This window comes from Equus caballus, chromosome 10, assembly GCF_041296265.1.
Source record: "Equus caballus isolate H_3958 breed thoroughbred chromosome 10, TB-T2T, whole genome shotgun sequence".
Classification (NCBI taxonomy): domain Eukaryota; kingdom Metazoa; phylum Chordata; class Mammalia; order Perissodactyla; family Equidae; genus Equus; species Equus caballus.
Genome location: NC_091693.1, coordinates 91,306,222 through 91,319,484, shown reverse-complemented (window position 1 = coordinate 91,319,484; position 13,263 = coordinate 91,306,222). Strand labels below are relative to the sequence as shown.

Sequence of the window (13,263 nt, the reverse complement as noted above, 5' to 3'; positions counted from 1 at the left end):
TTTCAAATAGTTATGGATATTCTTTGTACTATACCAAAAATCAACAAATGGTGGTTTCTTAAAGATTAATTGCAGTGTGAAGGCTGAAGCCACATTAACGAATTGTTTGTGCTATTACAGAAAATCCGTAGGTCTGTCTTGCACTTTGAATACACTGAATGAATCTTCTACCCAAGCATGGTTTTGTAACATAATGCATCGATTATTTGTAACATCAGTTCGTTGAGTTATAGAGATCTTTCAAATGTTGGGACATTTTATTATAAAATATCCAGAAAGCATATTTATTAATAATACAACCTGTCTTGTCACAGAAATCTTTAAGTACTAGGAAGCTCTTTAGCTTATGGACATGGATACACATTTTCCAAAATTCTAATTTTCTCTTGAAAGCTCAAACTTTCTCATTAGTAACAAATAGAAAACAGTTGTTTTCCTTGAATTGACAGGCTCACTTAATTCATTTTTGAGAAAATGCCTTCCTACTACCCAAGTCTGAATAATTACAGTTTATCAGCTGTTCTTTCAAGAAAAATAGTGTTCCATGAAAAAAGTGCCCTGTTTAGCTTACAGCTGAATCACACAATACTTTTCCTTGAGACAACCATTGTACTTTGATGTGAAACAGAAGTTCTCTATACATATTTCCCATTTTACCACACGAAGTATTAAAAAGATGTGCTTTCAAGACTGAAATTTAATAAAAATAATTTTTACTGCTTAGCTGTGAACATTCCCCAGTGAGATTTCCATGCCTGTTTATTTATTTGTTTTAACTGGAGTGTATGATGGTGAACCATACGTGACTACTCATTTATTTTGGTGTTGCTGCCTTATTTCTTGCTGTTAAGTCAGCAGTTTTACCCACTGTTGCTTTTGCACCATCAGTGCAAATGTGCCAACATAGGAAAAAGCATTATTATTATTATTATTACAAAGCAAAAATGATTACAAAATCTTTTAGACCTTTCAGAAACCCTGAAAGAGTCTTGGGGACTCCAGGAGTCCGTGGTCCACACTGAGAACTGCTACTCTAAGAAAGTAACTGTAGTGGGATAATTATGAAGCATAATTTTGGGGTGAATGACATTTCCGTTCTCAGCCTCAAGAAGCAGGAGCCCCTGCAGTTTGTGCCCGTGAATCAGAGGGGCCACCAGAATCTGTCACAGATCATAACTGCTATGAGGGGTGGAGAGGTGCAGTTTGGCCCTAAATTTGTCAGTAGAAAACGTCATGAGAACGGAGGTCTCAAAGCCAAACCAGGGCCCTAGTTTGCCCTACGGTGACGTTTGAAACTTAAGCAGGGTGGTCTGACTTTAAATAGGTTCTTTTGAAAATGAATCATCTTTTGGTTAATACTATTTTAATTATATTTAGTTTTCTTTTCTTTCCTATCTACCTTGGGGGATCTCTTAAAGACATTTCTTCATTCACTATCCTCCTGACAGAGTTTTGCTTCCGGTAAACTGTCAGATTTATAGCTATTATTCCTTTCCTTAACTTCCTTTCTCTTATTATCATAGAAAAAAAGTCCGTAAGTTTTCTTCTCACTGAAAACCACAAGCTGATCCCCATAAGGAATTTGCTGCTACTATTTACCATAAATAGTTTTTCGTTAGTTTTTCTCCGAGAGCTTTGAGTTGAGAAGTCTTCATAGAACATTATCTGAAGCCTTTCTGCCTCCTACTGGTTCTATACCACTCTGACACTTTTACTGAAAAAGGGATAGGATTAAGAAGAAAATAGCAACAATTCCTCATCTTACAAAACAAAAGTTTGTCAAAATATGCTGTACTGCAAATTAAAACTTGCAGTGTGATATGACTATAAAGAAATAATGTCAGGTAAGTAAAGGAGGGAAATATTTAGAGATAGTTGTGTAACAGAATAGGGCAGAGAGAAATTTTGAGAACTTTTTCAAAATATCAATAGTTAATTTTGGTTCTAGGAAAATAACAGTAAAGGAGAATGAATTTAAATGAAGAACACAAAAAGCAGTCCATTCAGTAAATTTGAGTAACTAGTATGTGTTAGTCTTATGTTAGGCACTAAAATATGAAAGATTTTCTTATAATAGATTGAAAGGTTAAAACCTATATGTTGCAAAGTCATTATATAGCTGTCTATTTAGAAATTTGAAGCACAGTGCTAACGTTTAATGGCAAATGTCTTTCTTTATGATGGAGAAACTCAGGTGCTGTTTTATTCAACTTGCCCATGGTCAAACTGAGATAGTGACAGATTAGGATCAGATTTTAAACAGCTTCTAAACAAATTAGGTACTCCCCATTAATATGGCAGTTAATGTGATTTTCAGACTGAGATTATATTCAAGGCCATGTAAAATTTGGGAAGATTGGAATGAGAGTTTAGTTACCAGGGAAATTCCTTCTGTTTTTATTTATTTATTTATGTTTTTGAGAATGATTAGCCCTGAGCTAACATCTGCTGCCAGTCCTCCTCTTTTTGCCGAGGAAGACTGGCCCTGAGCTGACATCCATGCCCATCTTCCTCTGTTGTATATGTGGGACGCCTACCACAGCATGGCTTGCCCAGTGGTGCCATGTACACACCCAGGATCCGAACTGGCGAACCCTGGGCCACCGAAGCGGAACGTGTGCACTTAACTGCTGCGCCACCGGGCCGACCCCCCCTTCTGTTTTTAAGTTGTACCTTGAGAGAGAGAGTAAGGCTTAACTAATTAGAAGTAGAATATGCTACCACATAATACTCTAAAAACCACTGAGAACTTGTTTCATGGGTTTGTAGCTGTCTCAGTTAAGTCTGTAAGTGCTGGTAAGCCTGATGATGTTTGCTTTACCTGGGCTCATTGACTGCTTTTTGCCCATATCTGGGACTCTTCCTATCCTTTTGCTGTCTGCCTTTCAAATACATGCTGCTTTTTGGTAACATGGGAGACTTGTAGAGAAAATGTGAATGGATTAGTATAAATATACTCCCCAAAGTATATTCCAAGGGAATATTGAGGGTTTTTATATGATAAAAAATGGTTTGTGTTTGGGAAAAACTGATTTAAATAAAATTTATTTGCTCTAGAACATTACAAGTCTTTGGAATAAAAATGTGCATGGGAATGCTCCAACAGGAAATTATAGTATCCTGAAATGTGTTTGAACAGAAAACCTAATTTTTGTTTGTTTTTTTTTTAAGATTTTATTTTTTCCTTTTTCTCCCCAAAGCCCCTCCGGTACATAGTTGTATATTCTTCGTTGTGGATCCTTCTGGTTGTGGCACGTGGGACGCTGCCTCACCGTGGTTTGATGAGCAGTGCCATGTCCGCGCCCAGGATTCGAACCAACGAAACACTGGGCCGCCTGCAGCGGAGCGCGCGAACAGAAAACCTGATTTTTTAAAACACCTTAATGATTAATATTCCATGAAATATACTTTGGGAACTGGTACAAATCCATCCCTGTTAGCAGAAAATGATTCAAAGCACGTGCCCTATTGCCTCATTGTTATGTGTAACACTGTTTTTTCTGTTTATTCCTAACTAGCTTTTATTTTCATAGAAAGCTGTAGTTTCGGGTAGACAATAAGTAGCAGGAATAAATATTGCCTGATTGTCTGATTGTTGAAATGGTTTTTTTGGGAACCTGAAGAAAGGAAATTTAGATTATAAATTACAATTTGTGAAAATCTTCTGTTAGGTTTTTTGGTAAGTAAATATTCCTAAATTAAAATATATTGTTTAAGAGGAATTTCTCTATTTTTAAATTCCAGACGTTGGGGATCAGCCAGGTGAGGTAGGTTATTCAGGCTCTCCTGCAGAAGCACCTCCAAGCAAGTCACCATCGATGCCCTCACTAAACCAGACTTGGCCTGAGCTGAATCAGAGCAGTGAGGTTAGCGAACTTCATTTTCTTTCATTAACATTAGCTTTTTTAAGGTAAGAAGTTTCAAACAGAGTAATTTCAGCATATAGCTTTCAGCATACATGGATAGTTGAGACCACATCAAATAGACTGTGATAAATGTTGGTAATTATATAACTCTTTGAAGTTTTCAAAGTACTTTTTCATATATATATACACTATTATTTGGTTTCTACCACTCATTCCTACTAAAACTCTGTGAATTAATCAGGGTACATATGAAGTTAAGTCAAAAGGGTGAATGTCTTGACCAAGGTATCTGATAGCCAGTGGGAGACAAGAGCTAAGATTTGAACACAAGTCCTTTGATTCCATCAACTGGCACACCCACTGTGTCATACTGCCTTCTCATTCCTGTAAGCAAGGTATGTGATAATATATTTGGAATCTTAGCGTTGGAAGTGATATGAGAAGTCACTAATCCAGCTTTCCACGTGGAAAAAGTATTTTCTACAACCTAAGCTATTTATAATAATGTAGCTTTATTCACTACAGAATGGGGTAATTTAACCCTATTGAATGCAGTGGTTAAAGATACGTTATGGAAGACCAGGCACAGCATGCAAAACAGAATCTGAGACAAATATACTGTGCCCCCCCCCATTACTTTGGAACTCCATTATATAAAATAATAAAAAGAGGGCCACTCTGATTAGCATATGGGAAGAGGGCCTGAGGCCCTGCCTCCCCAGAGCCCCCTTGAGGCCCCTCTGTTAGACCTGAGTGTTCTAAAGAACTCCAGTTGGAAACCACTGCTCTAGCCTGGTAGAGCAGTTTTCTTTGTGACCAAGTTACATTCTTTTCCTTATAATTTTTTTTTATCACTTTTAGGTTGTGCTACAAATATAAAAGTTTATTGACTTCGAGGAAAAACTTCTGAGCTTCTTTGCTTTCTATATCTTTTGAAGGCAGAAAAGTACTTGATTAACGAGACACTAGTTAATTTTGGACAGTTGAAAAATAGAGAAGTAACTGGCAGATTTAAAGTACTTGCTGCTGCTTTGTGGCATAATCACAAATACCTTTGTCTGAGACCTTATAACATTATACTGTCTGTCCTACTGTCCAATGTCAAACCATTTCTATAAGTGTCTTTTCAGAGGGAGGAATTAAGCCTTAGTAGAGTATTTTTATTCCATTGATATCAGTTCATAAATAAAAGCAGCTCTTTCTAAAGCGTCTCAGTTCTTAAAGCCCATCTTCATTCTAAATAAAATTGCATGTGATCATTAAAGACTAGGAATGGAAGTCCTTTCCAAATTCTAAGTAGTTGCATTTTCCCTTTTTAAATATTCCTAACAAGTTTCATTTGGCAGTATTTGGTAATAAGGTCATGAATGTCATAATTATTTTTTTTTCCTATTATATGTGGAAAATCAGAATGTTAATAAAACTAACATTGATTTTGAGACATTTTAATAATATTTATTAAAAATATCTACTTAGGATGTGGAATTTTAATTATAATTTAATTTTCTGCCACAGAGCACTAATACTCTTTCAACAAATGTTTATTCAGCACCTACAAATATGGGTGAGGCACTGTGGGGAAATAACACTAATAATGATCCCTAAGAATTACTGAGCACTTCTGATGTGCCAGGTCTGTTCAAAAAGCTGTTTATATTTACTAACTCTTTACATCCTTATAGCCATCCTGTAGCGTAGGGACGGTGAAACTGCAGCACAGAGAGGTTACGTAACTTGCGTGAGGCTGCGCCCTGTGACTAGGATTCCGTCCTCTGGTTCCGGAGCTGCGCTTTAACCATTGTTCTACAGTAGGAAGGTCAGGGCTCCCTCTGCTCTCCACGTGGCTTACATACAGTCTTGTGAGATCAAGTGAAACTCGATGCCACTAAATAGATAAATGCTTTCTTTTTGGCAAAAATCTTCTATACTTGAACTTTTCTCCACAGTTAGATAATTAGGATTTTAACAAATTCCTTCTATACCTATGCAAAAATAATTATTGAAGAAACTGATTATATTCACAAACATTGGTAAGCCACTTCCGTGAAGCAATGTCCCATGATAAAAGTGAATTATTGTGGGTTTTCTTTATTCAGGAAATACTTTGAATGCATCAGTTTTTCCTAATTTATCTTAATTTTCATGATTTTAAGACTAATCTGTAGGGAAAGTTGTTGAGTGATGGTTTTAGCCTTTTCTGTAGATAATTTTCATCAGTGTATTCATTTGCTAGTATTTAATATCTACGTCTTCTCAAATTGAATATCAATTTTGAATAGTAAGTCAAACTTTGAAGCATAAAAATGTACTTTTCCGTACTGAATTATAAAAAGAGGATTTTGGTTAATGGGATAGGTGTGTCTGTGTGTAAACATTCATGTGTATATACTCTATGTGTAGATGTTTTTCCGTCTTGAGGATATAACTGATAATTCTTAAGAATCAAATTTTAATAACTTTAATCCAACTTTGATATAAAAATTCTATACTGTTTTATTACTAAGATCTCCAAAACAAATGGAATTTACTAAAATTTATATTGACTTATCACTCCACCTATTTTGAGATATAATATTTGTATACCTCATTTAGAAGAGTAGTGTTTCATATCAAAATACGTCTTCTATGTATAACACATACTCAGATGCTTGATTTGCTCTCCTTGTGGCCGCCTTCTGATTTTTCCAGCATGGGGTGGGGCTGGGTGCCTGACTGGCAGTTCTGTCTTGTGGTCTGGCATGGCCCTGTTTGTGGTGCTGATGGCGGGGGTTGACTTGCTACCAATTGACATAAGCCCCAACATATTAATTCCAGAATTCTTTGCATTTTATCTAATTATATTTTGTTAAATATCTATACATGTGTATAAAATATGTGCACGTACATAATAGAATCATCTTTCAGGGGTCGCACTGGCAACTCACACTGACTTGCTTTGTTTTGACAAAAACTTTGGTGTTCAAGGTTCTTTAGCATCATCAAATCAATATATTAACATTTGAATTTAAAAAAGAAGGATTTGAAGTTATTCTTTCTCTAGTCAAGACAAACCCCTTCACATTTTTACTCTGTCACCATTTGTACCACTTAGACTTTTTTCCTGTGCTGTATTTCGCATTTGAGTTGTGTAAGGTTTTGAATCTCTTCCATGGAGATTGCAGTCAGTTGTTACTGCACGTTTGGTTGGGACACTGCTCAGCTTACCTTACAAGATGGCCTGGCATAGATAAGTATAAAATGTTTATAGAAAAATAGAAATTACAGAATTTTCTCAGACCTGTGAAATGCAACTTGCAGTGCAACCTCTGAATGACTTTGCTAAATCTTCTCCAGTGGTCTCTACTCCATCTTTCTTGTCATGCTGACTTGTCTCTCCTCTGTCTGTTCAGCAGTGGGAGACATTTAGTGAACGCTCTTCAAGCTCACAAACTCTGACCCAATTTGATTCTAACATTGCACCAGCTGATCCTGTAAGTCAATCACTTAGCTTGCTTGTTTGAAATTAATTTTATTAACCCAAATTTCCATTCATTATGTTTTTAGCTGATATGCATGATTCAGTGGGATGCTTAGAGGGAAATGGTGACAGGCTTTTCAATTTTTGTGTGCTTAAGGGTGGAAAGAACATGTTTACTGTTCTTTATATCTTCTAGTTATTTTGGCAAGAGAAAACTATGTTTTTAAAATCTGGTACATGTGTGTAAAGAAGCATTTTGTGACGATTTAGTTGACCTTGTTTTCATTTGCTGATTAAATGTATGTTATATTATACATATACTGCTTATTTCAGTGTAGTGACATTTGGTAAATGCTGTTTTATTTGTATGCTTACACTTCACGTAATATGTACTATGTATGTAAATATGCAATGTCATCCTTTATTTTAACAGTCCAAATGGTATGGCTTTGACTTAACTAGTATGTTGAGTTCTGTTAAAGAGAATCAAGTTCAGCAAAACAATACAGAGTTGTTGGTCAGAGATTCCCATTGTGCAAAGGAGCTTCTGTCTTGTCTTCCCGTGGTGCACTGTGTTGCTTTGAAAATGCTACAGAGTTCACAGCTTGATTTAAGAAATATATCCTGTCCCCATAGAATTAATTTTGCATATGCCCCACCTGTCCCTCAAGTTACTTGAAAACTTCAAAACCTTAGATGTTAATCATTCCTCTCACTGTTCACTCTTGCTTTTCCTTTTAGTTTTTTCTCTTTTAAAGAGAAAGACCTGCTAATAATAAGCACCTTTCAAAAAGAAAAGGAAGGAAGAAGAAAGGGAAGAAGAGAGTAGAGAGAAGTAGGATTTGTAACATGAGTTTGGTGAAAAGATATGGAGAAAGTGACACAGGCGTTCATTTTAGATGTTTCTGATCAAAGACAGCATTTATTAATTAAATATAAAAATGTCCTGTTATTTAATGTGGATTTGGGAGAAGTGGCATTTAAAGGTAATAGTACATCTTCAGCAGTTTAAATTAATGGATCATTGGTGTGTTATACTTTTGAAGAATTTATATCTATTTGAAATATAGAGGATACTGTTATATTGAAATCAAACAGATAATGTATGGAAGTGTTTTTAAGTGTCTGTTTTATAGTCTGTTAGTTATTCAAGAGCCAATTAATATGTAAATTATCTCTGCCTTTTGCTTCTCTTGTTACTTTGAGGGCATTAATCTTTGGTTTTAATCTCTGAAAAATGAAAGAGAAATAAAGGGACAGCACTTAGAATTTTTGCTGCTTACTAGCAGCTATGATTAAGGTCTCTTAGGCAGTGACAGGTGCTGTAAGCTAAAAAGAAAGTTTTACTTTAGCTGTAAGTTTCATTTCTCCATATTATTCTTATCTCCTACTTACACAGTCAATTAATTCCATTTAAAATAGGTTATTGGGAAGGAAGATTTGATGTAGCAATAAAGAAACTGCATTTTATTCTCTAACTCAAGAGATATTGAAAATAATTCATAATTCATAGTATTATGAATCTTTGTCATGCCAGGAAAGAATATTATATCTAAAAATCTAGAACTTGGAGGCAAAATAAATTGACTCGTGACTGGCAGGAAATGCAGGGGACTATTTGACTGAATAAAAGTGATGTTCTTGTAACTTCTTGGAAATAATATCCAAATTTATTAATTCCAGCTCTAATGTTTAAAATGGTGTGACTCGACACTTTCTTTTCTCTCTCATGTGGCAGGAGGCTCTTGGAAAATTAAAAGTGGTTAAATGACATTTTAAACTTGAATTTAGACCTCTAAATTTGATAAAGTTGGCAGTCTTAAATATTTATCATCTGGCACCTAGAATTATCTTTTTTCTTTCATGGTGGCAAACAAATCTAAACTTGTTCCCCCAACTAGTAATCTCACTCAATGCCATGCTCTCGCTGAGAGTCTGAGTTTCTTAACCTTCGTTTAATGCTTGCCTGACACATGCCTGTCTGCAGAACACAGCCTGTAGCCACAATCCCAGATGATCCTTTTCAGGGCTTATATAAATAAGGGTTATAAGTAAGAAGATAACATCTGCTCAGATTAGAAAAGAATCACCTAGGAGAGAAAACCACTGCAGTTCTAATATGAATTTAACATACCTTACAGTGTTGGAAATGTTTAATGGAACATTTTTGAAAAGCTAAAATTTTATATTTAGCCGTTTGCCCAATAAAGTTAAAGTCTATGGAAAGCTTTAAACTACTCTGTAGCACTTAGGACAGCTATCACACAGTACAGTGACCTCACATGTAAACTGAGATGGTTAGTTATTAGGCTCCCAGAATTGTGATGAAATTGAGTTTCTGATATCTCATTTGCAGAAACTTGATTACTTTTGTTGAACTGCTTATCAGTTAATAGCCTCTGGTAGAATCTGGTTCTGCTGGGAAACTCTTGACTGATGAGAAGTGTCGTGCACTGTCTTTGCCGTGATTTATGCCTGATGTTAAGTGCTATAGAACTTCTGAGTTGTTCAGGGTATGAAAAGGGAGTTAGTTTGGTCACTGATTATGCCCAGCCAACTCACCTGGTTTGGTGGAGCCCCTTCCAGGTGCATTGTGACATTCTCTAGCAATACAAACACCTTAAAAACAAAATTCCAGTTTTAAGTAGACCACCGCTTAATTATTACAAGTTGATGATTGTAATATAGCTGATTGTCATAATTATCATATGTAGCCGTGAACAAAATTGTGGGCAGAGAACTGTGGGCTAACTCAGCCCGGTATACTTGGCACAGTGTTCACATAAAAAGTTATGTTTGTGTGCTGGTTTTGAAAGAACCTGAATTGGTGGAAGTAGACACGAGCATTCCAAGCAGAGAGAATATCATGAGCAGGATCAGTTCAGTGTGGTGGGAGTATAGGGTAGAAATGTGTATAGGAGAATGACAGGGCTAAAAAATGTGGTTGAAACCAGACCTGGAAGATCTTTGTATGCTAGACAAGGATCTGAACTTAATCTCATAGCCACTAGGGGCTAACAAGAAGTACCGTGATAAGATAGGATGAGGAAGAGGTAGCTGGGAAGATGACTCAGGCAACAATGTGAAGGTTTGACAGGATCTAGAGAGAGTGAGATGATGAGTACCTGAGCTAAATTAGTGATACAGGAATAGAGGTAGGCAGGGCTGGATTCAGACAGACAAGATAATAGGATTTAGGCAAGTAGAAAATATCTGTGAGCATAACATAATATTCAATAAAGTGCTAAATTATATAAAATCAGATGCCCAAATATATGCTACAAATTTGCAGTGAGTGGTTAGGAATGGGTTTCCTAAAGGCTTTGAGCAATTTGAATGTGTAGAAGAAAGGGGCAGAGCCTACCTGTCAGTCGTTATACCTTTTTCTCTATTTTTAAATTTGGGGACGCTAGTTTGGAGCAGAGAAAGTATTGCTTTGGCATCTTGTGGCTCAGGACTCAGAAGCTTGTGAGCATTCATTGTTCTCCATTTGGATTTCGAAATGCTTAAAGACGAAGCTCTCTATCCTGCTGCACATCACAGTCCAAAACTGAGATTCTGATAGGCTAGTCTGAGACTAGGCCTGGTCATCTATGTAAAGCTCTTCAAGGAATTGCCTTGTCTTGCTAGCAATAGGATCCACTGGACCAAAGCTATGGCAGGCTGATAGCATCTAGTAGTTGTATGACTAAAGTAAGCAATTGAAAATTGACATGCTGGTACAGAAACTTATGCAAATTATTTGGAGAATGAATAGAACGTTGATGATTTTCTTTTCTTGGAACCATTATTGTGACTTCCATTTATTTCCAGCTGTTATAAGCTTTATAAATCTGATTTCATACACACACACACACAATGAATATGTATTAGATGAATCTTATGAGTTAAAGCATCTAATAAGTTTGCCTTGTTTTTTCCTAGTTTGATTTGGGTTTGGAATAAGAACTTATTGTCTCATGAACTATCATTTCTTACTCCTTTGATCTTGTCTTATAATGTTAAATTCTGATTCTCATAGCAGTTGTTTCTGCTGTTAAAATTGTAAGTTAAGAAAATAGTACAGTTATTCCTAAAGCCATGTCTTTTATAACCATAAACATAGCAAATAACATCTTAAGTGTATTGTTACAAATATTTTCCTGAGAGTGACTCATTATTTTGTGAGAAATCTAAACTTTTCCCCATCTATAGTGTTCGTCTTTCTGACTGTAATTTTAGAGTTGTAGGGAAACGTTAGTTCAAGTTGATTGGATAATACATGAACTCTGTCCAGAATCTCACTGATGTGGGTGCAAGAAATTACTATGAATGGATTTGATCAGTATAGTTGCAATAAAGAATTCATTTGTTATAAATTTTCTGAATTTAGAGATTATTGAGTAAGCCAAGGAGACCTATCAAACAAGAGATGGTGTGCTGGAACTTAACTCGCTCTAGCAGGGGCTTGGTGTTACTCCATACTGTCACCAAAACAGTGTCTGACTTAAACTGAAAGGTCATTATCCTTCCACTAAATTATAAACTTAACTCATTGCTAGATATTCGAAATTCAAGGATCTCAAGTTCACTCTTTAGCAGCAGCACATACAGAACGTGAACCGACTCCTCATAGAAGGAGCTGAGCCCCTTTAGCAGGATTTCAGCTGGTCTCTCGCTATTCAGCCAAATGCTTGATCCCATTCTGGTTCCTCCCCTGGAGTCTCAGCTCCATGCCTGAGTGCCAGGGGCACCTTTGTCTTTTCCTCCTGTCTCTGAGAGGCTGCCCGTGTCTTCCTCCTACTTTCCCTGCTTTGCTCTTTTCATACTTTCCACAAGTCTCTCCTGCCAGGTCCCTCACTCTTCTACCTAGACTTGCCGCTCATGAAGTTTGGGAACATCAGATATATTACAGTCATGAAAAAAGGTTTAAGAAGGTGTTAGAATAGGAGTTTCACTCATTCTTCTTTGAAAATGGATTCCTTTGTGGAAGTTTTATGCTAAATTTTAAACCTTTCTGTAGAACTGATCTATAGTGAGTGTGTATCATGCTTACTCTTACAGTGCAACAGGCATCTCATTAACTATTTTATATGTGAAAAAGAAAAGTATTTCTTGAGCAGTTTAATGAAAATGAGTTCAGTCTGTTACTTAGTCTTGGGACTCTCAAGAAATAGTTCACTTTAACCTCAAAGGTTCAGATTTGTATAATTTCATTAGATCATTTCACACTTTGCCTTTGAATATTGTCTTGAACTGTTTTTATAAGATCATTTTTTCCACTCATATCTTTACTCACTCAAAAGTTAAAATATGCTTTTTCTAAAAATAAATCAGATTATTAGGCATGTATAAATTTTTTATGATTTAATTTTAAATTTAATTCCAGAACTTTTCATTAAAAATTAATTTTCATGCTTGCCTTAGTGTGAATGAGAAAGTCTATATGCCAGTTTTTAAAGTATTGTTAGTTTTGGTTATTTCATGCTGTCAGCTTGGCATCTTAGTACAGATCTGTGCTTCCTCCCGTTTGTCTCTAGGATACTGCTATTGTTCATCCAGTTCCCATTCGGATGACACCAAGCAAAATCCACATGCAGGAGATGGAACTGAAAAGAGCTGGCAGTGGTAAGGAAGCTGTTGCTGGGTTGTATGCTAGGTTATCATCAGACTGAAATATACAAGTAATTATTCTGTCAGGGTTCAGATTTCTTTCTTAATTGCTTATTTTTCAACATACTACTTTCTATAATCATACATATCTACGTGTGCTTGCATGTATATTTTAATTTATGTTACAGTTTTCAAAAGGAAATTGTCAACTTTAAATTATAAAGTTTTTAAATAAGGACATTTGGAAAATGTGACTTTTCTAATACTCTATGGGTTTTTATGATCACTATTGTGAATTTACATTTAAAGTATGTTCAGGTTTTAACTGAAAAGATATATGTTAAAATA

The 13,263-nt window shown here is 35.8% G+C and overlaps 1 protein-coding gene across 11 annotated transcripts in view; it reads left to right on the top strand.

Moving 5' to 3' along the window:
* Window positions 1-13,263, top strand: part of REPS1 (RALBP1 associated Eps domain containing 1) — a 79,329-nt gene that overhangs the window by 52,404 nt on the left and 13,662 nt on the right. For 4 of the 11 annotated variants that reach the window (XM_023651213.2, XM_023651211.2, XM_070225563.1 and 1 more), the window contains exons 9-11: window positions 3,745-3,866; window positions 7,256-7,336; window positions 12,843-12,930. In XM_023651213.2, the coding sequence (XP_023506981.1) occupies window positions 3,745-3,866; window positions 7,256-7,336; window positions 12,843-12,930 (291 nt within the window). The remainder of the gene's footprint in view (window positions 1-3,744; window positions 3,867-7,255; window positions 7,337-12,842; window positions 12,931-13,263) is intronic. The other 7 variants (XM_023651214.2, XM_023651215.2, XM_070225565.1 and 4 more) reach the window with 2 other exon arrangements.